A 23,459-nucleotide genomic window follows, 5' to 3' on the forward strand; every position below is an offset into this window, starting at 1 on the left:
AGCCACGTGTGCAAGTGAAGCAAAACAAGGAATTCATTCACTACTTCTCATTGGCAGGCAGGTGTTCAGCCGTCTCCAGGAAAGCAGGGCTCCATCACGTGTAATGGTTACTTGGGAAGACAAATGCCATCACTCTGAATGTCTCCCCCTTCCTCCTTCTTCCCCCAGCTTTATATGCTGAGCATGACATCCTATGGTCTGGAATATCCCTTTGGTCAGTTGGGGTCAGCTGTCCCAGCTGTGTCCCCTCCCAACTTCTTGTGCACCCCCAGCCTACTTGCCAGTGGGGTGGTGTGAGAAGCAGAAAAGGCCTTGACTCTGTGTAAGCACTGCTCAGCAATAACGAAAACATCCCTGAATTATCAACACTGTTTTCAGCACACATCCAAAACATAGCCCCATACTAGCTACTATGAAGAAAATTAACTCTAGCCCAGCCACAACCAGCACACCCAGCTTCCTTCCTTCCACCTGTTGCCTGGGCAGTTAGAGGTGAGCTGTACAAAGCCAGGACTGGTTGCTGTTCTGTAGCTGTACAGTGGCTAAAGGCCTAATTACAATAGGTGCTATCGTAACATAAACCTTGATCCTGCCAGTTGAGCTGGTAGATATTCCCCAGTAAATGTTGCTGGTCTAGACTGGGGTGAAGAATGGGGAGAACAATTGGGTGCACCTGTTACAGAAAGAGATCAAATTAGCTCAATGTGAGATTATAGTTGCTGGTCACTGAATAGATCACACACAAAAATTGTGGTGATTTTTCCCCAGCTGCTTGCCAAGTTATTTTTTAACTTTTCAGTGTTTACTTCAAAAGCACAGGCTTTGTTTTCATGAGAAGAAAGCCTCACAGCCCCTTATTTCCTCCTTTTACTATGTATTTGCTTGTAGCGGAAAAAGCATCAGCAAAGGAAACTGTTCTGGATTGGTTGGTTACACAAAGTCCTCAAGCAGAGACCAGGGAGTTCGGGGTGGAAAATGGCACTGTATCTGAAATAGACTTTACTGTTTCAAAGACTGAAAAGCTGCTTTATGTGGGAGGCCAAATGCAGTGGCTTAATATGGAACATGAAGTAGTAAGGAGCAGGCTGTCAGCTTGAGCAAACCTGTGGCAAGCTCTGGCAAATCTACTGGAGATGGTTTACAAAAAGCTCCCTCTGAAATCACAAGGCGATAGATAAAGTAAGTAGGCTGAAGATGAGACTCTGTAAGTATTATAAACTTCTCCATGATAGTCATATAAGATCTGAACCAATAGTCAAGCCAGGCTCTTTTCCTCTGAGTGTCATCTTTGTTCTGCTGGGTTCTTAAAGGATGGAAAAATTGTCATTAAGGTTTTATTAACTCATTGAAGATTTCTGTTTTCACTTGCACAGATGAAATCATGCAGCAGGAGATACGGCCGCTGGTTGCAGTGGATATAATAGAGCAGCTCCACAGGCAATTTGCTATCTTGTCAGGTAAGAAGTTGCTGGTAATCACACTCCGGGATTCTCTTGGAAACATATTGAAATCTGTCATGCTGACTGCCACCCTTCAGCTCTGTAAAGCAGTTGGAATAGTATTTTTATATTGCTAATGAAAAATGCTGTTACAATCAGATATCCACAGTGTATGGAACTGATAAATGCCAACTTGCTGTGCTTGTTTTTCTGAAGGCAAGTTAATTTTCCATGCTCTCCACAATGGGGTGGGGGGAACAGATTTAGAGGATAAGAAATTAAACAAATCTTTCTGTACATGTCTTTGCACAATGTCCAAGCATCTTGTTTGTGGGAAAAGATTTTGGTCTGTCAGGGAGCTATTCATGACCTTCCCCTTCTTCCTCATTTGCCTTTGTTTTAGAAATGATTCATTTCTAAAGTGTAAGGTTCTAATCTTTTAAAGATTTGATTATTACATATTCCTTTGTTTGCCTGAAGTTTGCAATCACACAAAGTGACGCAGTTCCTGCCCCGAATAAATAGCTGATATTGAAATATTTGCCAAATTATTTAATACACTTATTTCGGATACTGTAGAAGAAAAATCCTTATCTGGGTCCTAAAATGGCCTCTGCTGTTGACTGTATGGCCTCTGGCAACTCCTTTTGTCTCTGTTTCCGCCTGTTCTGCAAATAAGGGAATTGAGAATTTGCTTTCCTTCTTCCCCATAGACACACACTGAAGTATCATGAATTTGCAGAAAATACTGAGGTGGTCATATTAAGGTACTCTTGGACAGCCTGTCCTCTCTGCTTGGTGGAGAGGAGCACTGGCTACACAGTGCAGAGTACACAGACCGAGCTCGCAAATGATCAACTCAGCAGGCCCAATCCTTGCTGCATGGTTACATTTTAAGTACACTCCAAGCTGACAAATGAAATCCATATCTTAAGTTACTCAGAATTCTTTATGGAGCTCTGAATATTAAAACTTGATGTTGGAGGTTTCTAGGCAGCATCTTGTGGCAGTTTCATAAGCTCAATAACTAACTGTTTTGCATTCGGCAGAGCGTATTGACTGAGCAGGGGCGGAACCAGCTGCCTTCTTGTCTGCAGTAAAGCATCGCAGGGTCACGTCTTCCTAGAATTCCTAATAAACACAAACCTCCATGCAGAACAGTGTCAGCAACTGCATAGAATTGCTCAAACCTTTTGCATCCCACCATTGTGCTCAGTGCAGGGTAACTAGGAAATGCTAGTGTAGCATCTATCCTAAGACAATTTTGTGGGGTAATGTTGCAGTATTCTCCTTTGGCTGTCCAGGCATTCACCTGCATACCATGTGCTTACTATAGCTCTGCCATGCCAAACTGGGCAAGATAGTGAGTAACTTGGTATTATTGTTAAGTGCTCCACACCTGACTGCTAGAGATTTCAATGCACAGATGCCACAAAAAGGTCTCAGAAGCATTAGGTGGTCAGGGAAGTCTGGGCACCGCTTTTCCTTAAGGTGCTAGCTGCTTAAGAGCAAAAATAATGACTGACGGGTGGGAGCTGACAGTCTCTTAATCTGGGGGCTGTTGTCAAGTTTGAAACCAATCCTCACTTAAAGAACTGCTTCAGGAATGCTACTCAGATCCCTTTTATTAGTGCTAAACTGACTTTAAAATATTCTAAATACAAGAAAGGGAACAGGGAATCTAATCACTGTTCAACTCCTTTTGGGTCTTGATGTTAACTTCAGTCAGATCACAACTGGAATGCTTGTCTGCTCTTTGTAAGCAAGAAAACACTTATCAGCTGGTCTCTCTAGAATGCTCTGCTTGCTTTTTCTGCTCACCAGGCATGCAGAGCTGCTGAAACCAATATTGTTTTCAAGGCCTTTAATTTAACTGATACACGAATGCCTGAAAACACTTATATCAGTGTAGAGAACATCATGCATGTTGAGAATTCAGTGCCTCGTGTGCAATGTATATCCAGTAAAATGTGGAGGACTGCTTTTCTTACACCCCATTACCTTGCAACATTTGAGACCATTTATAAAAGCTATATATGGCATGTAACGAGCAACTTGTAGAAAGCAGTTTACTAAACAGGAAGACAAATCCATTTCCAGTTCCAGCTAGAACATTAAACACGGCACAGAAATGTCAAGGGTAAATATAAAAAAGCATTTTCATATTTCTTTATGGACTCATCATTTCAGCAGTGCCTGTATTCTCACCTGCTATTTTAGCAAATTCAACTCTTCACATTTCATCTAATTCTTTTATTCTTGGAAGCAATGAGAAAGATGTTTAAATAAGACTATTTAAACCTAAGGTGCTTAAAGACTTTGGAAATAACTCTTCATAGAAGGCAGGGCTGAGGGGCTTTTTTGTCAGGGATCAACAAATAACTGGTTTATCAGCATACAAGTACTAATAACAAATACCAGAAGTGAGTGAAAAGGTGTCTTTCATGCCCCCATCTACATAAATAACAAACCCCATTTGAAGAATTTTCAGGCTTATCTAAAATCTCCTCAGTACAGTCCAGAAATAGTATCCTAATAAGAAACAGGGCAGTATAGTTCATAGTTTCTAAGTTGATTTCAGTCTGAAGTTTACAGCTAAATTTGGAAACCTGGGTGCCTCCACTCCGAAATCCCCATGGCAGCCTGTGAAAAAGATCACGAACATAAAATCGTCTACTCTGTTGGTGACCACTGGTGGGTCATAGGTAAAATATAACAAGAGGAATCTTCCTTACTGTCCCTCTATTGCCTCCTGCAAACTGAGGTTTAGGTACAAGCCAGAAATGACTATACTTTTCAAAAATGCATTTCTCTAAATAAGTGTAACTTTCTTTTTCCTCTAGCAGAAGATTGTTTACTTCATCCAATGAAAATAGATCTGGGCACTCTCCTGCCTCATTTCACTTATTAAAGTAATTCACACATAAATGACCTCATTTGATTTTGATTATTTTATTTTTTTTTTCCCAGGCGGCTCTGCAGCTTTTCCTTAAAGCATGCTGCTTTTCATTAGGCACAAGCAACCACAAATATTTTGGTGCTTCAGTGCTTGCCTACATGGAGACTGAAAATCTCCTGATACTTAGCCTATTTCCTGGTTTTCCATGCCGATACGTTCCAGCTCAGTAGCCACTGTCTGAAAAACCCCCCTCTGCTTTTTGGCCCCATCACCGTGGGCAGTAAAAGACACTCCCAACTTACTTGTAGAGTGTTTTGGGCATATAATATGTTTTTCTGAACAACTTCATAAAAACGGTATATGCTGATTTATACTAGTTGCGGTTATTTCTTTCTCTCTGTAGGCTGCAGCCTCCAGAGGGCAGCCAGCCGCCTCTTCCACACACGCACATGCAGAGCTCAGAGGATGTTAGCAGTGAGTCTGGTCTGTGCTACTCCACAGCCTCTAGCTTTGTCGAGCTCTCCTCTTCAGTCCTGTGGACCCCAAATCCATTTGGGCAGTGATAATGAAAGTAACTGATTGACTGTTGCAGAGTTTGTTATAAATGAATATTTATTTGGTTAATATCAGCTTTTTATTAACAGCTGGTGGCTGAGGCAGATGTAGTGAAACCATAATATTCCCTCACAGTAAAGCAGAAAAGAAAGAGTAGAACAATTGAAGTCAAAAGCTCTTTGTTTTCTCTGGACACGACTCATTAGAAACACTTTCCTCTACTATTGCTGCATACAAACTTCTTAGAAGAGGATCTGACGGTCTTGCAGTCTTTGAGCAGATGGTAGGAATTATGTAAGAAGCCTAATGAGTTTGGTGTTTGATTGTGTCAGGGTCTAGTTATAATGAATGTATTGGATACTAACAGCCTCCTGTTTGTCCTGGCTCTCTAGCCACCAGACTAACCAAGACTGTACTGTCCATGCCAAGAACAGGGAAACTCTCCAAAGCCTTCCCTGGTCCACTGTGGTCATCGAAAAGGCTGCGGTGTGATGTGACAATGTCCTTAATCACGTAGTTCTACTTTGGTCATCTCTTTTTCCATGCGCTGATCTAGCCCTGCTTAGCTTGTGAGATCTGGTGGGAGTACTGGTTCTTGTGGTTAAGTTCTAGTTTTGAAACCACTACTGCCTCTTTCCTTTCCCTAAAAACTGAACTCCCAATTATGGGACTACAGCTGTGACAACATAGGAGTGCACAGCTATGTTTGTGTATTTCCTGTAGCTGTTAAGGGAACTAGATCACATAGGTGCGTAGTACTGAAAACCTGGCTATTCTAACACACACCAGTTTTTACTGAAGAATGGAAAACCACTGGTAAAATACTGTTCCTGTCCTGCTGACAGACTAATAACCCGCTGTATCAATCTGCTCTTGGAACTACTACTACCCCCTCCCTTTTTATCTGCAGCTTCACAACCTGTTCTTATCCATAATTACTCTGTCAAAGAGCCCAATCTGCCATTTGCAGCAATAATGGATCCTGCTACTAAATCACAAATTTATTAGACAAACTGTCACGAAGCGTATTAGCAGAGATTCATTTTCTTTGTGTTGTGCTCCTGTTAAGTCAATGGACTTCAGTGGATGGGAGACTACATCTGAAAATTGTAACTGACTCCGAAGCCAGTTTATTTAATTTCCAAAGCCTGGAGGGTATTTGGCCATCTGCTTCCTCTTTAAACTGAGCCTTTTGGAAAACCTGGCCTGACCTTGCCAAAAGGACAGTTTGGAGCTCATGTAAAAATCTAGACCCAGGAAGCATGATTTAACTTTAAGGAGAAATTCAGCATTCACAACCCTTAACCAACATGGAAAACCAAAACAACAGAGCATGGAAAAAGCAAAACCTGACTAAGGCAGTGAAACTTCAGCCAAGATATCACTGAACTCTTCAGCTGTCTGACCCAGGAGATGAATTGTATTCAGGTCTGCTATGACTAAGGGAGCTCTCTGCATGTGGGCAGACCCAAGCAGTTAGCTTGCATGTGTCAGCAAAATTTGAAAGAGAACTTTCCAATACTAACTGATGAGTTGGTGTCTGTGGCAGGCTGGGGAAGTGTGCACTGTAAACTGGCAGACAAACTTTTGGAACTTCTCCTGCCCATAGCCTGTTTGTTGGGGTTTTTTTTTCAAGGGATTCAGCATATTTGGTAAGCTCTAGTTAGATGTTACCTTATGAATCCTACTATTGGTGTTACAAGAAGAGCTGCTGGCTATGGAATAGGACTTCAGTGTAGCCCCTGATTGTCTAAACCATGGATATTTTTGGTCCCTGGAAAGGAGGCATAGGTGGACTAGAACTGGGGAGTGGGAGAGTTCCTAGGATCCCCATTATGTCCAGGAACTTGGCCTGCAGTTGTGATTGCTTGCTGGTTTTACATCAGTCATACCAACATGCAACTTCAGCTGTGAGAGCTCTCAGAATTCAGCACTCACACCTCATTTGTCAATCACACCCTTTACACTGCAAAGCAAAATTAAATTTTCTCTGCTGCCGTATCCCATTCTCTCCCATGCAGATTCCTCCCCAAAATACTTCAGCTGTTTTGTTTCCACAGCTGAATTCTGGCCCCATCTTCACTGCAACAGCTAGCCAGGCTGCATTGGCAGCTGGGAAGTCTATCTAATAGGAGCAACTATGAATGCTGCTTTGTGTCCTGGGACTTGGGGAATTGGCACACATACGAGTGAGCAATGGTCCCATTACCATGCTTTGTACTACCCTGATGCAGCTTGTGCGCCATCTCTCCTACTTTTCTTTCCCTTCCACGTTCACGCTGTACTTCTGACTTGTCAGCCATGTTCTTCCTGTCCCTTTGTCCTTGGGCCACAAGAGAAGAGGAGAAGTTGAGCAAGAAGCTGGCGTGTAAAATGAGGAAAGTGCCCAGGAAGCGGAGGAGAGGGATGCTGTCATTCTGAGTGGCAAACCAGGCAGAAGGTCAAGCTGACTGTAATCTTTTCCTCTTAAGTCTTGCCTTTATCCAGGCAGTCCAGCCTTCTGCTTCTCCAACTCCTGATGTTTGCCTCGTTTGTGCTCCAAGTTGTTGAGTTTGATGCTCCTCTGTGTGCGACACTGAATGCAAATGATTTAACTGCTTGCTGATAACTTCTCTCTGATTGTACATCAAGATCTTTAAACAGAATGCCCTTCCCCAAGCAGCAGTGGGTCCATACCTTTGACACAATGAGTTTGGGTTGGATGCAAGGCAGGTTGCTATCTGCAGAGCTAGAGAGCAGAAAGGAGAGGGACCTCTTGAAGGAAATTGATGGAGCTGAATCAGGGTGGCAGCATGTGTTGCATTTGTGGGTGCTGTCTGGGAGGGGAGCTCAGGTCTGCATCAGGCGATAGTAGACAAAATCTGGTTGAGTTTCCTCTGCAGGCAAAACTCTGCGGCTAGCTGTGACAGAGCAGCCTGGGGTCTGATTGAGGAGCAGTGATCCACGGGAGACTGCCAGTGGGATAGCCTGGCTCCTCTAAGGCAGGGTCAGGAGTGAGCCTCATGTTAGTTCAGCTAGAAGATAGCCCTGAACCTCTCCTCCTGCCAGCTGAAACTCCAACTGCTGTGGTTGCTGCTTGCAACGGCCACTGCCACCAGCTGCTCTTTCCCTGGCCTGGCACCAGCATTTGGAGCTGCCAGAAGGTGTTGGAGGTGGCTGGGTTGCTTGAAGAGTGCTGCAGAGTGGCATCTAATGGCGCCTGGAGGAGCTGCAAGTCAGCGAGACAGAGGCCTGTGCATTGCATGAAGACAGCTGCCAGGCATGGCCATGCTCCTGATATCTATTTTTCAGTGTATCTTTGTTTTTCCTTCCGACTGCACTAAACTCAAGTTATTGCTCGTTTCTCCCATGGGGCTCTTTAGCTCAGCTCGTGCGTCACGTTGCTCTGGCTTTTCATCAAGCTCCTTTGCTCCTGGCAGTCCTTGGGCCCCCTTATCTTGCTGCACAGACATTGCTGAGTAGAGCAGACATGCCTCAGGTGGCTGTAATGTAACCCTCTCAGCTTTGCTCGGTGTTCATGTGGCTCACTCCGTTCAGCACTTCTTTTCTGTCTCCCTCTTCCTGCCCCCACTTTCTACTTAAAATGTCTTTTTTTTTTTTTCTTGAGGACTATTCTTTTCTTTTGGTCTTCCATGGAGCTGCTGGAGCTTGTTCTGTCCCTGCCTGCCTTACTTGTTATGGATTGTAACATTTTCTGTGCAGCAATTACACTCTTTTCACAAGTGATGCCCAGGAGCATGGGGGTTATGCGCAGTCCCAGCAAGTGCAAGGATCGCATACAGAGAGTCCTTGGGGCCAAATTCCATGCTGTCGTGGTTTAACCCCAGTCAGAAGCCAGGCATCACACAGCTGCTCCCTCACTCCCCGCCCCCCCCACTCCCAGTGGGATGGGGAGGAGAATCGGGAAAGAAGGCAGAACTCGTGGGTTGAGATAAGAACAGTTTAATAACTAAAGTAAAATACAATATTAACAATAATAATAATAAAATATAATAATAATAGTAGTAATGAAAAGGAATATAACAAAAAAGGAGGGGGAGTGGGGGGAAACCCCAGTGATGCACAATGCAATTGCTCACCACCCGCTGACCCATGTCAGAGCCGCGATCTGCCCCTCCTGGCCAACTCCCCCCTGTTCATATACTGGGCATGACGTTCCATGGTATGGAATATCCCTTTGGCTAGTTCAGGTCAGCTGCCCCGGCCATGCTCCCTCCCAGCTTCTTGCACACCTGCTTGCTGGCAGAGCATGGGAAACTGAAAAGTCCTTGGCTTAAGATAAGCGCTACTTAGCAACAACTGAAACATCGGAGTGTTATCAACATCATTCTCACACTAAATCCAAAACACAGCACTGTACCAGCTACTAAGAAGAGAGTTAACTCTGTCCCAGCCGAAACCAGGACACATGCACTGAGTCCTTATGGCCGTGGAACTGACTGAAGACTGTCCCTGTTGGTTTTTAGTTTGCGGTCTCTGCCCCTCCAAGACATTGAGTAGCCAGTTAAAGTATTTCAAGGACTGGAAGAAATCTAGTAGCAACTCCCTAGAAAGCAAGGTTGATGGCCCAGAAAAAAAGGGCTGCAGCTTGCCAGTTCACATTCTGCAGAAATTTGCATACTGCAGCAAATCTTGGCTTAGTGTCAGGAAAAAAAGTGACATTAACATTTAGATGTATGGAACTGCGCTCTCATCCAGAGGAGAGAGTTTTCCAGACACCCCTGGTATATAAGGAGCTTCCCTTATATCCCTTAACATCCACTCTTGTTACCTTGCTAGATATATGGATAAATGGATATGGATCGTTTTCCCTTGTAACTCAACTACTGCTCAAGGTTCAGATATGGGCAGGAACCATATCCTAACATATTTGTGTTATTACTTGTCACCCAACACTTCAGACATTCCTGCTCTCTGCTTGTCACAGTACTCAACAATTTCTGATCACAAAACTCCCTCAAACTTCACTCTAATTTCATGGTATGGCAGGAACTGAGGGTTTCCTTGTTTATTTCCCTGTCTGAAATATAGCTGTATTCAAGAACCTTCTGAGCATTCTTCTGTTTTGGTTGCTGCAGGAAGTGCTACCTTCACCTTGGAGAATGAGATGGAGCCCAAGAGCTGTTAAGGGTGCGGGGCCTAGTCAGAGGCAAGGAGCTCCTGGCTCTTAGTTGAATGCTCAGTGTGAGGCTGCTCCTAAGTGTCCTTCTAGATTTGTTGCTAGTGGTGACGGGAAGAAGTCAGTGTTCAGTCTGCCTACATTCATTCCTTGGATGGCTTTTTATAGGAGAAGATCATGTGACAAAAGTACACACCCACATACATACAGTGCGTCATCAGCCTGCCTCATCTAGCGTGGGGAAAAGAGGCCAGAGGAGGAAGAGCACATGTATGAATGTGGATGCAAGAGAAAGAGAAGATAAAAGGGACACAAAGAGATCCTGGTTAGCAGGAGCATTGGAAGTGCCACGTGAAACTTGTAGTTTAAACAAAGGTTGAGTATAACTGCAGGTAAACGATCAGGTGTTGAAGGACAGGTCCCAGGGGAATCTTTATCTTATCCTCTAGGGGCAAATACTGCTTCTTTAAACCAAAGTATTCCAGGTTGCCACCTCTCCCCCATTTAGAGTGTCTTCACATATATGAAATACGTGAATGGGAAAGCGTGGTGCCCAGGAACCATGTGAATGTGTACAAGATACCATCTATGAAATACCTTGGCATGCATTGAACTCTGCAAGAAGAGAGAGAGCAGGCAAGCTTACCATTTCATTTTCCTGGCCGTTACAGTTTGTGTCCAGAAGATGTCACTAAGAATCTGTAACAAACCATCCTAACTGGGTACCTGCTGGTTGGAGTTCCTGGTCTCTCGAGTGCAGCAAACAGTCAGGGGAAAGTCTGACTAAATTTGCATGACAGCATGTTCTGTGGCACTGCTGACTGCAGAGAGTGCAGCTAGAGTGCCCTGAGATCAAGCTGCCATGCATCAGCATTTGGCCTTATCTCAAGGCCAACAGGGAGGTCAATGTGGAGGCTGTGGCTTTGCTCAGCATTTGAAATCCAGTTCAGTGCAGTGTGAATGATAGTATTCCTTCTTTGCATTTTGGCTGAAAGCCTTTTGAATCTCTGTAGGCCTGTTTTCTCCCTAGCAGGGTGAGTTTAGTGGATGATCTAACAAAACTGAGTCATTTTCAGATGTAATTAAAGCAATAATCAACCTTCAGCAAGGAAAATAGGGGCTAAAGGTAGTCTCCTGACAAAGCCACCACGTCACCAGATGTCAAGATGGAAAAGGGTTTCCTTCTTCAAAATTCCTATTTTCTAGAGTTATGACTTCTACTTTATGCAAACATTGTGTTCCTCAGTGTCCCAGCTCTCCATGTCTGGACAGCACAGAAGGGACCTGAAATAATCCAACTGAGTCCGGGAGGGTTGGGCAGAGGCAGAATCAGGACTAGCAAGGGACGGACCACTCTACACAGAAATAGCTAGTAATTACTGGAGCACCTCTTTGCAATGACCACCAAAACAGGAGCAGGAGCAACTGGTTTGTGGCATCAGCTGTGGTTATCAGCAGGGAAAGGCAATGGTCTACGGGAGCAGCCTGGAAACAGCGTTTATTTATGGAGATTTAGAGGGTACTTTAGAGGAATGAGAGCTCATATTTTTTCCCTGAGTCTCTGTTTCCTCCCATGCTTTTAATGGGATAATTTATTGGACGTTTTCCTCGAGGAGGGTAATTTTCTCTCTCCCTCTCACAGCTTCCCCTTCACTAAGGGGAAACCCAGAGCATGGCTGTTCCTTGGACAAGAATCTTCTGTGGGTGATAAATGACTAGGAAAACTGCGTGTGCTGCAGGACTAGGCTCAGTATTGGGTTGCTGGAGAATTCCTCAGCCTGGTGCAGAAAAATAGGCTTATACAGAGATTGCAGAGGAAGGAGAAAGACTCAGGAAAAAGCATGTCCTTAATGCCCTAAGCAGCACTAAGCAATAAGGTATCTGTAACAAAAGCTTTGTTTCATCGTATTGCTTTATGTGCTACTGCCTCATTAGTCTGCTCTCGGCTCTGAGTCCAAGTTGGTGAGAAAACTCCTGTTAACTTCTGTGTGGTTTAAGTGATGCCCACATTTATTAGGAGAACCAAGTTAGGATTGGTCCTGCAAGTAAACAGGGTTTGTGCTGTGTACTACATCTCCTAGAGCTGAGCATTGTGCCAGGAGAACTGTAAAGGCTGCTCGGTTATAAAGGACTCAGCTCCATGCTTCCCGTAGCTCTACCAGAGTTTGAATACTGCTGTTTGGATCAGGAAGTCCCTCAGATAGGGACTCTTCTTGAGTCCCTTGCTGCTTATGACCTTCCTGTCCTATTTAATGGAGGTTTGATGCAAATGAACAAGACAAGAGCAAAACTCATTGATTAAATACTCCATGCACTTTGAGCTTTTTTTTGTTAAGGAAAGACCTAAGACTGCATTTGTCCTAGGCCTGTGTCATGGGTTATATGTGTGTATTCAAAGCTTGTATGCTCTGTTACTTCATTTCCTTTAATGTCTAGAAGGAATCAGAGAGTGCTGTACCTATACATAGGGAAATGTTGTAATATTATCACAAGAAATTACTTGGAAATGGGAAACGAACCAAAGAAAGTGCTTAATCAGAATTATGCAGAAGGTTCATGAAAAACCTGAGAATAAACTACAGAGGCTAGAATTTCAGCTGGAGTAAACTGAGGTAATGAAACTACAGTGAGTTATAATATCAAATGGGAAGGTGATCACATGTGTGCTGGATCTGGGTGCTTTTCAATGAGGGATATGCCAGTGTTTCCCATTTGAGTACTGACCAGTCTGTCCAAAGGCATAAAATCACCCTCTAATCTTTACAACCCCTCTTTTGCAGGAGGAAGAGGGAAGGATGGGGCACCCATTATAACCTTTCCAGAATTTGCAGGATTCAGTGACATACCTGATGAAGATTTTCTGAACGTGGTCACATACCTAACCAGCATTCCCAGGTGAGGCTAAGCACAAATGTCTGTTGATTTCCTGGAGAGCTTTGCTCCCTCAGGGGCTCACTGCTTTTAGTGGTGCCACCAGGAGGTACCAGTGACTCTGCATCCATCCAGTCAGTATGAAACTTTCCTATGTACAGGAAGCCCTAGGAACCACTTACATCATTTGCATGGGAAAGAAAGCTTCACAGAGGACCGGTTTTCTGTTCAGGGCTTGAACTGGGTGGGAGGGGGTGTAGACCTGAAGAGCAGCAGTAAAGATAGCAGATCAAAAGGGAGCTAAGAGGGGCCATTTGTGAAAATTCTCAGGGGCGCTGGATGTAACAGGGGAAGGGTTGCATCTGGAAAGAGCCAAACTTACATAGGTCCTGTTACTGCTCATTTTCTGAGTGCATCTTTCTGTGCAAGCTTTCTCTTTTCTGGGAAAGCAAGCTAGGTGCCCTGTTGACAGGATTCTGGCAAGCACCATGTGCTTTCTGATGCTTCGTTTATTGGGAGGTTACTCCACAGCTAGGATGTTTTCCTTGCTGTTTGCCTACAGCTGTGCAAGGATAGTGAAACAAACTCACTTCCACTGCTCTGAGGAAATGCGCTAAGGCATGGCTGCTGAATTACTTTTTGTTTATCCAAAAAGAGAGCTTAATATTTTTTCAGTCCCCTGATCCTGTCTCTGGACCATGGCTGTTTGTGCTAGTTAGAAGCACAGCAGGAATTTATTATTTCCTGTGGTCTTGTGTATAAAGGTGCTTAGAGGATGATGAGGGGAAAACGTGCCTCCTTCAAGTTTGAGTAAGAAGTTTTCCAGCTCCACCTCCATGTATTCCCCATACTGAGTTGCCAAAGCAAGCTGAGAGAAACCACACACTGTGAACTTAACAGCTTCATTGTTTCACTCTGCTCTGTAGGGCTTTTGTTCTGCCAGGAGAAACTCTGTCTTACATATTTCTTCACTAGTTTCAGGACTGAGAGGATGACCAGCTTCAGGGTTAATAAAACAGCTATAGCAGCTGAGAAAAACACAAAACTAGTTTTCCAGTTCTTTGTATTTGGTATGCTGGTGGGTGATTCCCAGTAATGTTGTCACATGTTGGGGAACTAGCACGTTACATTGTCAACATGATAGACAGAAATGCTTTATGCTTCTTCAGCCTGTGTGAAAGCCAAAAGTACAGATGGGTTCAAAAGAAATTAGCCAAATTCATGAAGGATACCTCCATCAGTGGCAGCTGAACACAATGGCTCAGATGCAAACTCTGGCTGAAGAAATCCATATATTCCTTAATGCTGGGACTTGGGAGAATACACCAAGAGAAAGATTGTCCTTCTCACTTTCTTTCTGCTTTTGCCTCAGTAGCCACTACCTACCATCCCTTAGTGCCAAATGACATTCAGACCTTGGTATGGCCTTTCCTTTCAGCATGCTGACTGAAATAGGATCACTTGCTGACACTCTCTCTGTTTCCCTGGCTAAATTTAGGTCTTAAATCAGCCCTATCTAGTAAAAAAGAAAAACTAAACAACAAAAAAACAAACATACAAATACCATTGGCTTATCTCAGTGAAGACAATTGATACCATCCTGAACATCAAGGTGAAAAGCAGGGAATAACATTGCAGAAGTCTGAGGTCTAGCTTTATATCAGGGTTAGAGGCCCATTTTGAGTTTTCTGTTGTCCAAAGGTACCTCTCTTGTCTTGACCCTTGTCATGTTGCATCCATCAACCTGTGGCAGCCAAGATTTACAGAAGTGTATCGCTGAATGGTTTCTTTGCTGCTTGCCTTTGCATAGTCTGCCAGAGTGATTTGATGTAGATATTCTCCCACATTTTCTTCTGTGCTCTGCTCAGCTGCTTTGCTTTTTAGCAGCATGTGGTTTTCTCATCTTCTCTCCCCATTCTTTTCTTCCTTCTTCAGATTGTGTAGTTTTTAAGTCTATTCTCTATTTTTTTTTCCCATTTCATCTCAGACAATGTAATAAGTTCAATGCTGTAAATGATATATACTGCAATAGGTACCTGAATTGTTTGCTTAATGGCCTGATTCTCATTTTACCCTGACAAATCTCTCTCAGATCTCATGCCTTGGCTTGTTCTTCGTACTCTTCCGCAGCTAGGATTGTACCTGCACTGTTTGTGTAATAAAATGTTCTGGCCTGTGCCTTCCCCTGCAGCCCCATGTGCCAGGCACGGCTAGTTGGCAGGTTTTGTCTTTGCCAGCCAGCTGCAGTTACTACACTTGGTCTTGGAGGGACAGAGCTGTGAGTAGCGCCCACCATAGCTAGACTGCACACTTCAGTGGTATTTTGCTCTCCTTTGCTCTTTTCTCATATTTAAATCCAAGCCATTATATAAGTATCATCTATTTCATCTTTCATTTCCTCAGTCTGTCTCTTTAACTGGCCTGCAACACAGATTTGCAGTGGCAACTGATAAGCAATGTTCCTATTCCCATATGTTTGCTATTCCCAGCTCTCCCCACCCCCATGACCACTCTTGCCAAGACTAATTTCATGAGAAAATTCCTTTGCTGCTTCTCTCTTGCATTTTCTTGTCTCTATCTGTATTTCATAGGCTCTTGTTCCTATTATCTATGAATTTAATTTTTCTTGTTGCATCTGATGCCTGGATGCTTTTGTGCTGTTACAAATCCCTATGCAGGAGAACATCTGACAAAATGAACTGCTTGATCATGGTCACGGACAAAAACAGCAAAGGTCCCTTTTTAAGTGACTTCTGATCTACATGTTTGAGGGACTTTTAAAAATGCGACTTAAGAGTTAGTTCTGAGGCACAGAGGCAAGTTTTACTTGGCACAAACACTTTTGTGTTTGTTTAAATCACAGTTGTACTTGTTGCTTTTGGCAGATGCTGTCTTGTCAGTTACTTCCATTGCAGTTTGCTCACCAAGGTGTGATTATAAGAGTCAGATTCTGAATTCTTTTAGGCCTCCAATCCTCCATGTACGCTCCTATTAGAAAGCCTTTAGTCAGTCTCTCAAACCAGGTAGATGGGCAAAACAAGGCAATTTCTATGTGCAGTCAGCTTGTGTGAATATGGTGCTTATGGATATAGTTACTTGTGGTTTAGCTACATCATAAATTTTGCGAAGAACAGATTTTTCTCATTTTCATTAACCTGATATTAGTTGAATGATAAATTTCTTTAGACCAACATCAGCATTTTGTTAACTTCAGCTAACACACCTACTTTGTTGGTCATTTTGTTATAAATCACTGGTTTCAATGGAACTGCATCAGATTTGAACCTGATTCTACGTGTCCAATTATTGTCTGAGAGATATTCAGCAGCTACAAACTGGTTGCATGAGTCTGAGCTGAAAACATAATTAGATGCCGATTCCAATATATATTCTCTGTTTCTTTGGAGTAAAGGCCATATTTTGGTGATACGTTTGATTCAAATTATGTCCTCTTACATTCCCATTTTCCTGCTGCTTTGACATGGTTCTCAAAAATTAACATGGCTGTCAAAAAGATATAAAGCATATTAAAGAGAAAGCCTTTTCCAAGGTCATCTAAACATGTAACTGTTGAAAGGAGAATTGCATTGACTTAATTACCTCTTCATATCTCACTATTTTACTAATAACTTTTTTCTAAACAATAGACCAGTTTCAATAACACACTGTAAGCAATGTGGATGTTGAATTGTAACATTGTCCTCTTGGAATAATTAGTCACAACAAGCATTTTTTGTATTTGTTGTGGTTAACCAGATATTTGGATCAAATTCTGTTTCCTGCAAGAGGAAAGAAACCTAGGTGGGACATGCATCTTGTGATTACTTATTTCTCTCGTCATTTGAAGAACTGTGAATAGAAGAGCTATCCTCCACCTGTGTGGGGCAAGAGCATGCTTGAGTCTGTGCTTTAACAAGAGGCCAGCGAGGGTGCTGGGATTGTTTTTGGGAGCACCGGATTGTGACAGCTGTTAGTATTATCAGTATCAAATGTTTAAAAACTTTATTCTGGATTAGTCTGAACTGGTGGATAGTATGTAAGAGAGTTTTCAAGTATTTGTTAATGAGTATGATCCTGTCTTTAACAATTTTCTGTGGACTGGATGGTCAGACAGCAGTCAGTGTTGACTGGATGGTCTCCTGTTCCCTAGGCCAGGGAACTGGGTGCAATCCACATCAGTCTGGTTTTTAGGGTGTGTTTCTATTTGACAGCTTCTCAATGGCTTTTTTGCCTTTTGGGGTGGTGGTTGTACTAGCTGGAGGGTTGGGAGCTTGTAGCTTCCAGGTCATCTGCAGTAAAAGGAGTAACTGGGGCTGTTGTTGGCACAGGGATTGGCAGATCAGCGTGCCCAGGGTGGACGCAGCTCTGATGCTGAGGAGTGGGGGTTCACACCACCCCAGCCTTTTGCCTGGAGAGAGATGCTGTGCTGGGAGTATTAAATGGGAACAGAGAAGCAAAACCCACCCTTGCTTTCCTTTCCCTTGTGACTCCTAAACGCATTTGCACCCTACAATTTCTAGCAGTTGTTTTCTTTCTATAGTGACCTAAATGTTTCTTGGCAAATTACTAAACAAAAAAGAATTTTTTGGACATGTATCACACAAGCAAAGGAGCAAAATGACATGTGGCTTTGTGCTCATTTTGATTTCCCAAACTATCAGCAAGTTTACCCCAACCTTCTCTGTTTGAGATGTAACCAGAATTCCTGGCAGCCCACTTACAATGCAGCAACATCGGTTATTAAGGCAGAGAGAAAAAGCCTGACCTCATCCTATGTGTCTCCATTAGGCATGACAGGCACCCTGTCCACAGAGATGCTACCTGGTCGTCTGGAGGCTGAGGCTGATTTGCCCAGGCCTTTCGAGCCTACCAGACTTCCAAAGCAATTTTTGGTCCCAATCAGCAGAAGCAGTTTGATAAAACCAATGCAGATTTTTGGGTAGGTTAGGAAGCCCCCACAGCGAGACTTCTGTGTTTAGTTTCTCACACCCTTTCTGTAACAATCTGCAATACACACAATTTCTTTGTTGCCTTCATCTGAACCTTTTTTCCCTAACATCTAAAGCAAACACATAGATACCACACTGGTCACTTTTTTCCTTGAAACATTTGTTGGGCTGTTGAAGGATATGCATGTATTTGTATATATATAAAAGGAGAAACTGATGAATTATCTTTCCTGTGCTTGAGAGGCACTGCTGCAAACACATTTTCTGTCCTCTGCATAAAGAGCTGCATGTTGCAGTACTTAAGAGGAAAAGTCATCTATTGTCATTGAATTTTGTAATTCTCAGAGGAATGCTGTAAAAACATTGGAGTGGGAAATTCAGCGAGCTTTCCTATTACCAGTATGAACTATTAGGAACACTTGCATGGCATCCCAGATTTGCACGACACTTTGGCTTTCTGGTTACTGTTCTTGGTCCTGCAGAGCTGCAGCAGAAGCTCAGAGTCGCTAACGTTGGTACTCTTCGGGGGATTATTGACATGAGTTTGCACAAAATGACCTATGAAAATGGTGTTCCTGGGTTGCTTCTTGTGTGGACAATGGAAAAAGGATCAAAGAAATGGTTTATACAATTTCTTTTGATCTTAATCTGTGATTAGATGTTTGATTGCAGTATGTCCTTTGATTATGACGTTTATACTCTTTCTGCCTGCCTCTGGTTTGTCCAGAGATGGCTGAACCATCCTGCTATAATGAAGTTTCTGGAGATTTTTCTCAGTGTGTGCTTATTAGCTTCCAAGGACTTCTCTCCAACTCTGAGCACTCTTGGAAAGCAGAGAGTAGAGCAGTCCCACTGAAGCCCTGCACACCAAAGTGGGATTTTTGAGAGAGAGAGAAGATGGGATATTTACCCAGAGGTCTACATAGATGGGAGCGAGCATCAAATCAGTCCTTCATAGATCCTCCTTGAAAAGTACTGAGAAGGAACAGTAACTGTTATTCTAGCCAATATGTTAAAAGGATACCTTTGAATGACTTGCAACCCTAGAACCAGTTTGTGGTTGGCAAGATAGAACTCTTCAATTCCTGCTTTGCCTACCAGAATTCCTGGGGCATCATGTACACAGGCAAGGTGGTGACAGTAGGGGGATACTGGCTCCCTGGAGCTAAGGGCCCCTGTCAGATGTCAGCATACTTGGAGAATGAAGACTGATGTCTAATAACTTAGAGAAAACAAGATCTGAGGTTTTTGTCTTCAATACAGCACAGTGTAATTTGTGATCCTGAACTATTCATATCACCTAGATTTGGCAGCAGAGTAGCATAGCAGCTGAGAGATTTAGCAGATAAAATATTCATGTTTTGTGTAAGCTGCTAGCCTTACGCTGGAATGAGAAAATTTGCCGGCTTTCGTTTTCATGTGAATTTCTGCCAAATATTCATTCTTTCCACTGTACGTTGCATTTTCATAATGCTTAGAGGGTGATCTGACGGAGGCTGTGCTTTGCTGCAGTACACTTCCTTGGAACCGGAGTATCTCCATGTAACCCCGCATACTTATTTCATCTGTTTTGCAGTCTGGAGGCTGCCAGCATCGGATTCATCATCATCATAGACAGACGACGGGACAAATGGAGCGCAGTCAAGGCATCCCTGACACGGATAGCAGTAAGTGCTTGCTTCTGTTATTTATCTTCTAGAAATTAAAATTATCTGCTGAACCTTCAGCACAGGATACAGTCTCATGTGCTCATTTTTAGCTCCCATTTCTGGCTGTGGATGCAGATTCTCCCCTGCCCTGAAGCTCATGAGCATTAAATAAGAGAGGGAGGAAGCTGCAGTAACAAATTACACAGCCTTGCTTACTGCTGAATTAGGACAAATTCCTTATTTGCTGGGTTGACTGCAATATAAATTCTAGTAATTTGAAGTTGGCTCCTAGAAGAGTATAAGAGAGGTACCCTTCTGTGCACTGAGGAGTGATGACGTGGCCTGCTTATGAAAGAAACAGATCCCAAGGGACTTGTGTTTGCGTGGTAGTAAGTGATCTCTGTCAGAAACTCTTAATAGCTTATTATATCTCATTTGCAAAAGTCAGAGCTAAGCACTGATTTTCAGTGCTAACAAAAGCAGCTAGTTTTATACATCTGTTACCAGGATCTTGCTGTGTGATGAGCAAGCGCTTATACATAGAGGTGTAGGATGGAGGGATGACCAAGGCGACTTTTAAGTTCCTTCAAGGAATTTAGAGAGAATTGCTTTTCATTCTCAGTTCTTTTTAGCTGCTCTCTTCTAGAAATTATTCTTTTTTATGCTCGATGAGCTCAGAGGAGTGCGTGAGAGATGTAGGCTGGGTGTTGCAGACAGGGCCATGTCTGATGAATGTGTTGAGTGCCGGGGGCGGGGGAAATATGTGAGGTTAAAAAGATTAAAAACCCTTTCCAGAGTGAGATGGTAGGTCAGCCTGGGGAATTCATCTGTGCCGCCAGCTTCTTTCACCAAGCCCAACTGGTGGGTAGCCAGTTTTGCCCTCTAGTGGCTGCAGCCTAAAAAAAATGGGAAAACCTACGGTGTGGCTCAGATCTGGGGGAGGAAGGCACTACTGCAGAAACTTTAGAGCTCTGTGCTAAATTCATATCAGAAAACTATGTATGGCTGGGCAGTAAAATCCATGGGCCAGTCTTTCTATTGGCGTTGGAGACTGTGACAACGGGCACGTGCTGAATGGACCAGCTGGTATTATTAGCAGCTGGACTGAGCAAGGTTCAGTAAGTCCTACCTGCTTTGCCCTCTTTAGGAAACACTTGGCTGAAAATTCCCTTGGCCTTCCTGTAAGGCAGAGTTGTGCCTTCTAATGGTTCTGTATTTCTTGCAGGGAGCATTTCCAGGAAACCTGCAGCTGGTGTTTGTCCTGCGACCCTCCCGCTTTATCCAAAGGACAATCGCTGATATTGGCATTAAACTCTATCGAGATGACTTTAAAATGAAGGTACCGGTAAGCATGCATTTTTTTGTCCATGTGTTTTCTTTATCCCCATGTCTGCAGTTCTTAGGTGTCAGCAATTTCTCATAACCCAGTAACTGAAATTTGATTGCAAGTGGCAACTGGGGACTTTTATCTGGGTCTGTATGATGTATAGAATAGTAATATGCCAAAGAGTTAATTACCAGTGGATGCTTCACAGTATTTAATGGACATGTTCCCATGTGGAAGGTCAGCCTAGCTGTAAAATGTGACTCAGTTTTTAAGTATTGACATCTTAACTCACTGGAGCCGTTCCCCTGATGTAGGCAGAGGTAGATCTTCTCACTCCAGTGACAAACATAAGTATTTAGGACTACAGAGCAGTGAAAGGCTAGTGCTGAATTCTGCACTATTTTATGTATTATCCATGGGACTGCTGACAGTGCCCCTGTTAGGCAATGCTATGCAAGCACTTATTCTTAATGCCTTTTATGATCCCCATGCCCTCAAGATTCAAAGTTTGTTTTTTACTTTTTATATGCACTTGGCATAGGCTGTGGGTTGATAAGAATGTGATTTGAAGCAGGTTATCAGTCCTGGAAGAGTTTAAGTTTTAGATTATTCTATGAGAGCTCTTTTGGGAGTTGTTCCTAGCTGCATGTTTGCACATGGTTTCAAAGTGTTTTATAAATAAACTTGAATTATGATTATTGATGGTATTTCATCCTGGACCAGACTCATACTGTGTTCCACAATGACTTTACTGGAGTGATTTCATGTGATTGTTTTGGATTTTGCTTGTGGTTTTATATTGTTTTGCAAAAGACCCATGGCTCTCCTCCAATGAATTCTAGCTCTGTCAATACATAAGTTTGAAGTTCAGGTGTTTAAGACACTTTGTGCTTCTTCTGAAGTAAGACACAGCAGCTCATTTATTACAATGCATACAGAAAAAGAACCATGAATATTCATTTGGCTATTGTGGATTAAATTGTAATGTTGACTGTAGTTTGGCAAGGGTGGCTTTTTGGTAATTAAAATGCAAAATTAATGTAAAAATGTATGTTTGATTACCAAACAAAATCTTTTAATTTTATGTGCTATAAAAAATGGGTATTCCTGTATTTAATAAGCCACAGTCTGTTACCATAGCAACTGTTGCACCAGTGACTGCAGCCTGGAAAGGGACAACTTCATCAAGGTCTAGCATTTTCTAACAATTCAGCATCTTCTATACTTCTAGCAATTTATTTGACAACAGTGTTGCATTTCGAATCCAACTTGAAACTAACAAAGTTGGAAGGGAAGTTAATTCTAGGCAGGGGTCAAGCACTGCATTAAGTGTTAAATAGTAACTTATCTTTTTTACAGGCAAGAAAATCAAGATATGAGTTTAGTTTGGGGTCGTCTTGGACATTCAGATATTAAGCCATCTTGAATATGTCCACAGAGGTCTTAGAGAGCAATCTTACAAAAACTAACAGCATGATATGCTTGCTGCTAGATCTGCCTGCCTCCTGCCCAGATATCTGTAGACAGCCTGTCAGATTTATATACAGGCTGTCCACATATGCCTGATGCTATTATAAGATGCTTAGGATTGTGCTAAAGGTGTCCTGAGTTTCTGGGGTGTGCCATGCTCCCTGGAGGGGCCTTTCACCTGTGCAGCTCATCCTAAAAAGACCACCCGGGCATGCCCCTGTGTACCCCAGTTGCAGAACAGGGAAGTTACTGACAGCAGCATCTATTTTTCCCCCTTGAAAATAGCATCCTACGTGCCAAGCATTAGAACAGGGCCAGAGGGTTCTTGTCCCATGGGAGATATCCTTACTCAAGGAATTAGGTATCAGTACCTGTCTTTAATACCACCATCATCTTTTAAATTGTTTGCAGGTTGTTTGTTCATGTTGTGCGTTTGGCGCTATGACAACATTAATGTCATAACTGGGCCGTGGATGGGTTGCATTTCCTATCATCACAACTATAAGCGAGTCAGGGCCAGGACATGAGCATTCAAAAGGGGCTTCAAGAATATGGCATGCATTTGTTAAGGAAACATTTGTTAGAGTTTATCTGAGCTATCAGACTGCAAATATGTTCAGTAAAATAGGGTTTGCTGGGTTAAATCAACACTGGATTGAGTAGAAGCCAGAAGATCAAACAGGAACAGGAAATAAAGGCTGAAATAATAAACCAGACACAATAAGGAAATGCAGGATTTGTATGACTTACTTATTGACGTACCGATGTGGTTAATAAAACCTGAAGTAAATCTCTATTGGGATAGTGATTTAATTAAATATCATTACCCAGGAGCAAGATACAGAAATATAGGAGATACACCAGGGTTCATCTGAGATAAAATCTGGGAATTCAAAAGGAACACCCAGAGATTTACCTAAGGAACCTCCCATCATGGGAAGTCAATTAAAGCATCTTCATAGCATACACCAAAGACTGAATAATCTGTCCATAGCAAACACTTCTTTGATCTTTGTAGACTGACTTCTTTCAGATGGCCTAACCCATCATGAAGCAACCCCACTGCAGCTCTGTGTTCTGTGCTGACCTGCTTATGCAGACCCTCCTCCTCTAAACTGCTACTCTCGTGTATTCTCCAGCTTACTGAACGTGGCTGTCTTCAGTCTGGCAAGAAGTATGGG

At 42.9% G+C, this 23,459-nt stretch overlaps 1 protein-coding gene across 1 annotated transcript in view; it reads left to right on the forward strand.

Annotated features, from left to right (window-relative positions):
- Nucleotides 1-23,459, forward strand: part of MCF2L2 (MCF.2 cell line derived transforming sequence-like 2) — a 160,255-nt gene that overhangs the window by 18,911 nt on the left and 117,885 nt on the right. The window contains exons 2-5 of the mRNA XM_050902372.1: nucleotides 1,374-1,457; nucleotides 12,793-12,907; nucleotides 19,409-19,499; nucleotides 20,707-20,826. Coding sequence (XP_050758329.1) covers nucleotides 1,374-1,457; nucleotides 12,793-12,907; nucleotides 19,409-19,499; nucleotides 20,707-20,826 — 410 coding nt within the window. The remainder of the gene's footprint in view (nucleotides 1-1,373; nucleotides 1,458-12,792; nucleotides 12,908-19,408; nucleotides 19,500-20,706; nucleotides 20,827-23,459) is intronic.

The sequence above is a fragment of the Gymnogyps californianus genome, chromosome 10, assembly GCF_018139145.2.
Source record: "Gymnogyps californianus isolate 813 chromosome 10, ASM1813914v2, whole genome shotgun sequence".
Classification (NCBI taxonomy): Eukaryota; Metazoa; Chordata; class Aves; order Accipitriformes; family Cathartidae; genus Gymnogyps; species Gymnogyps californianus.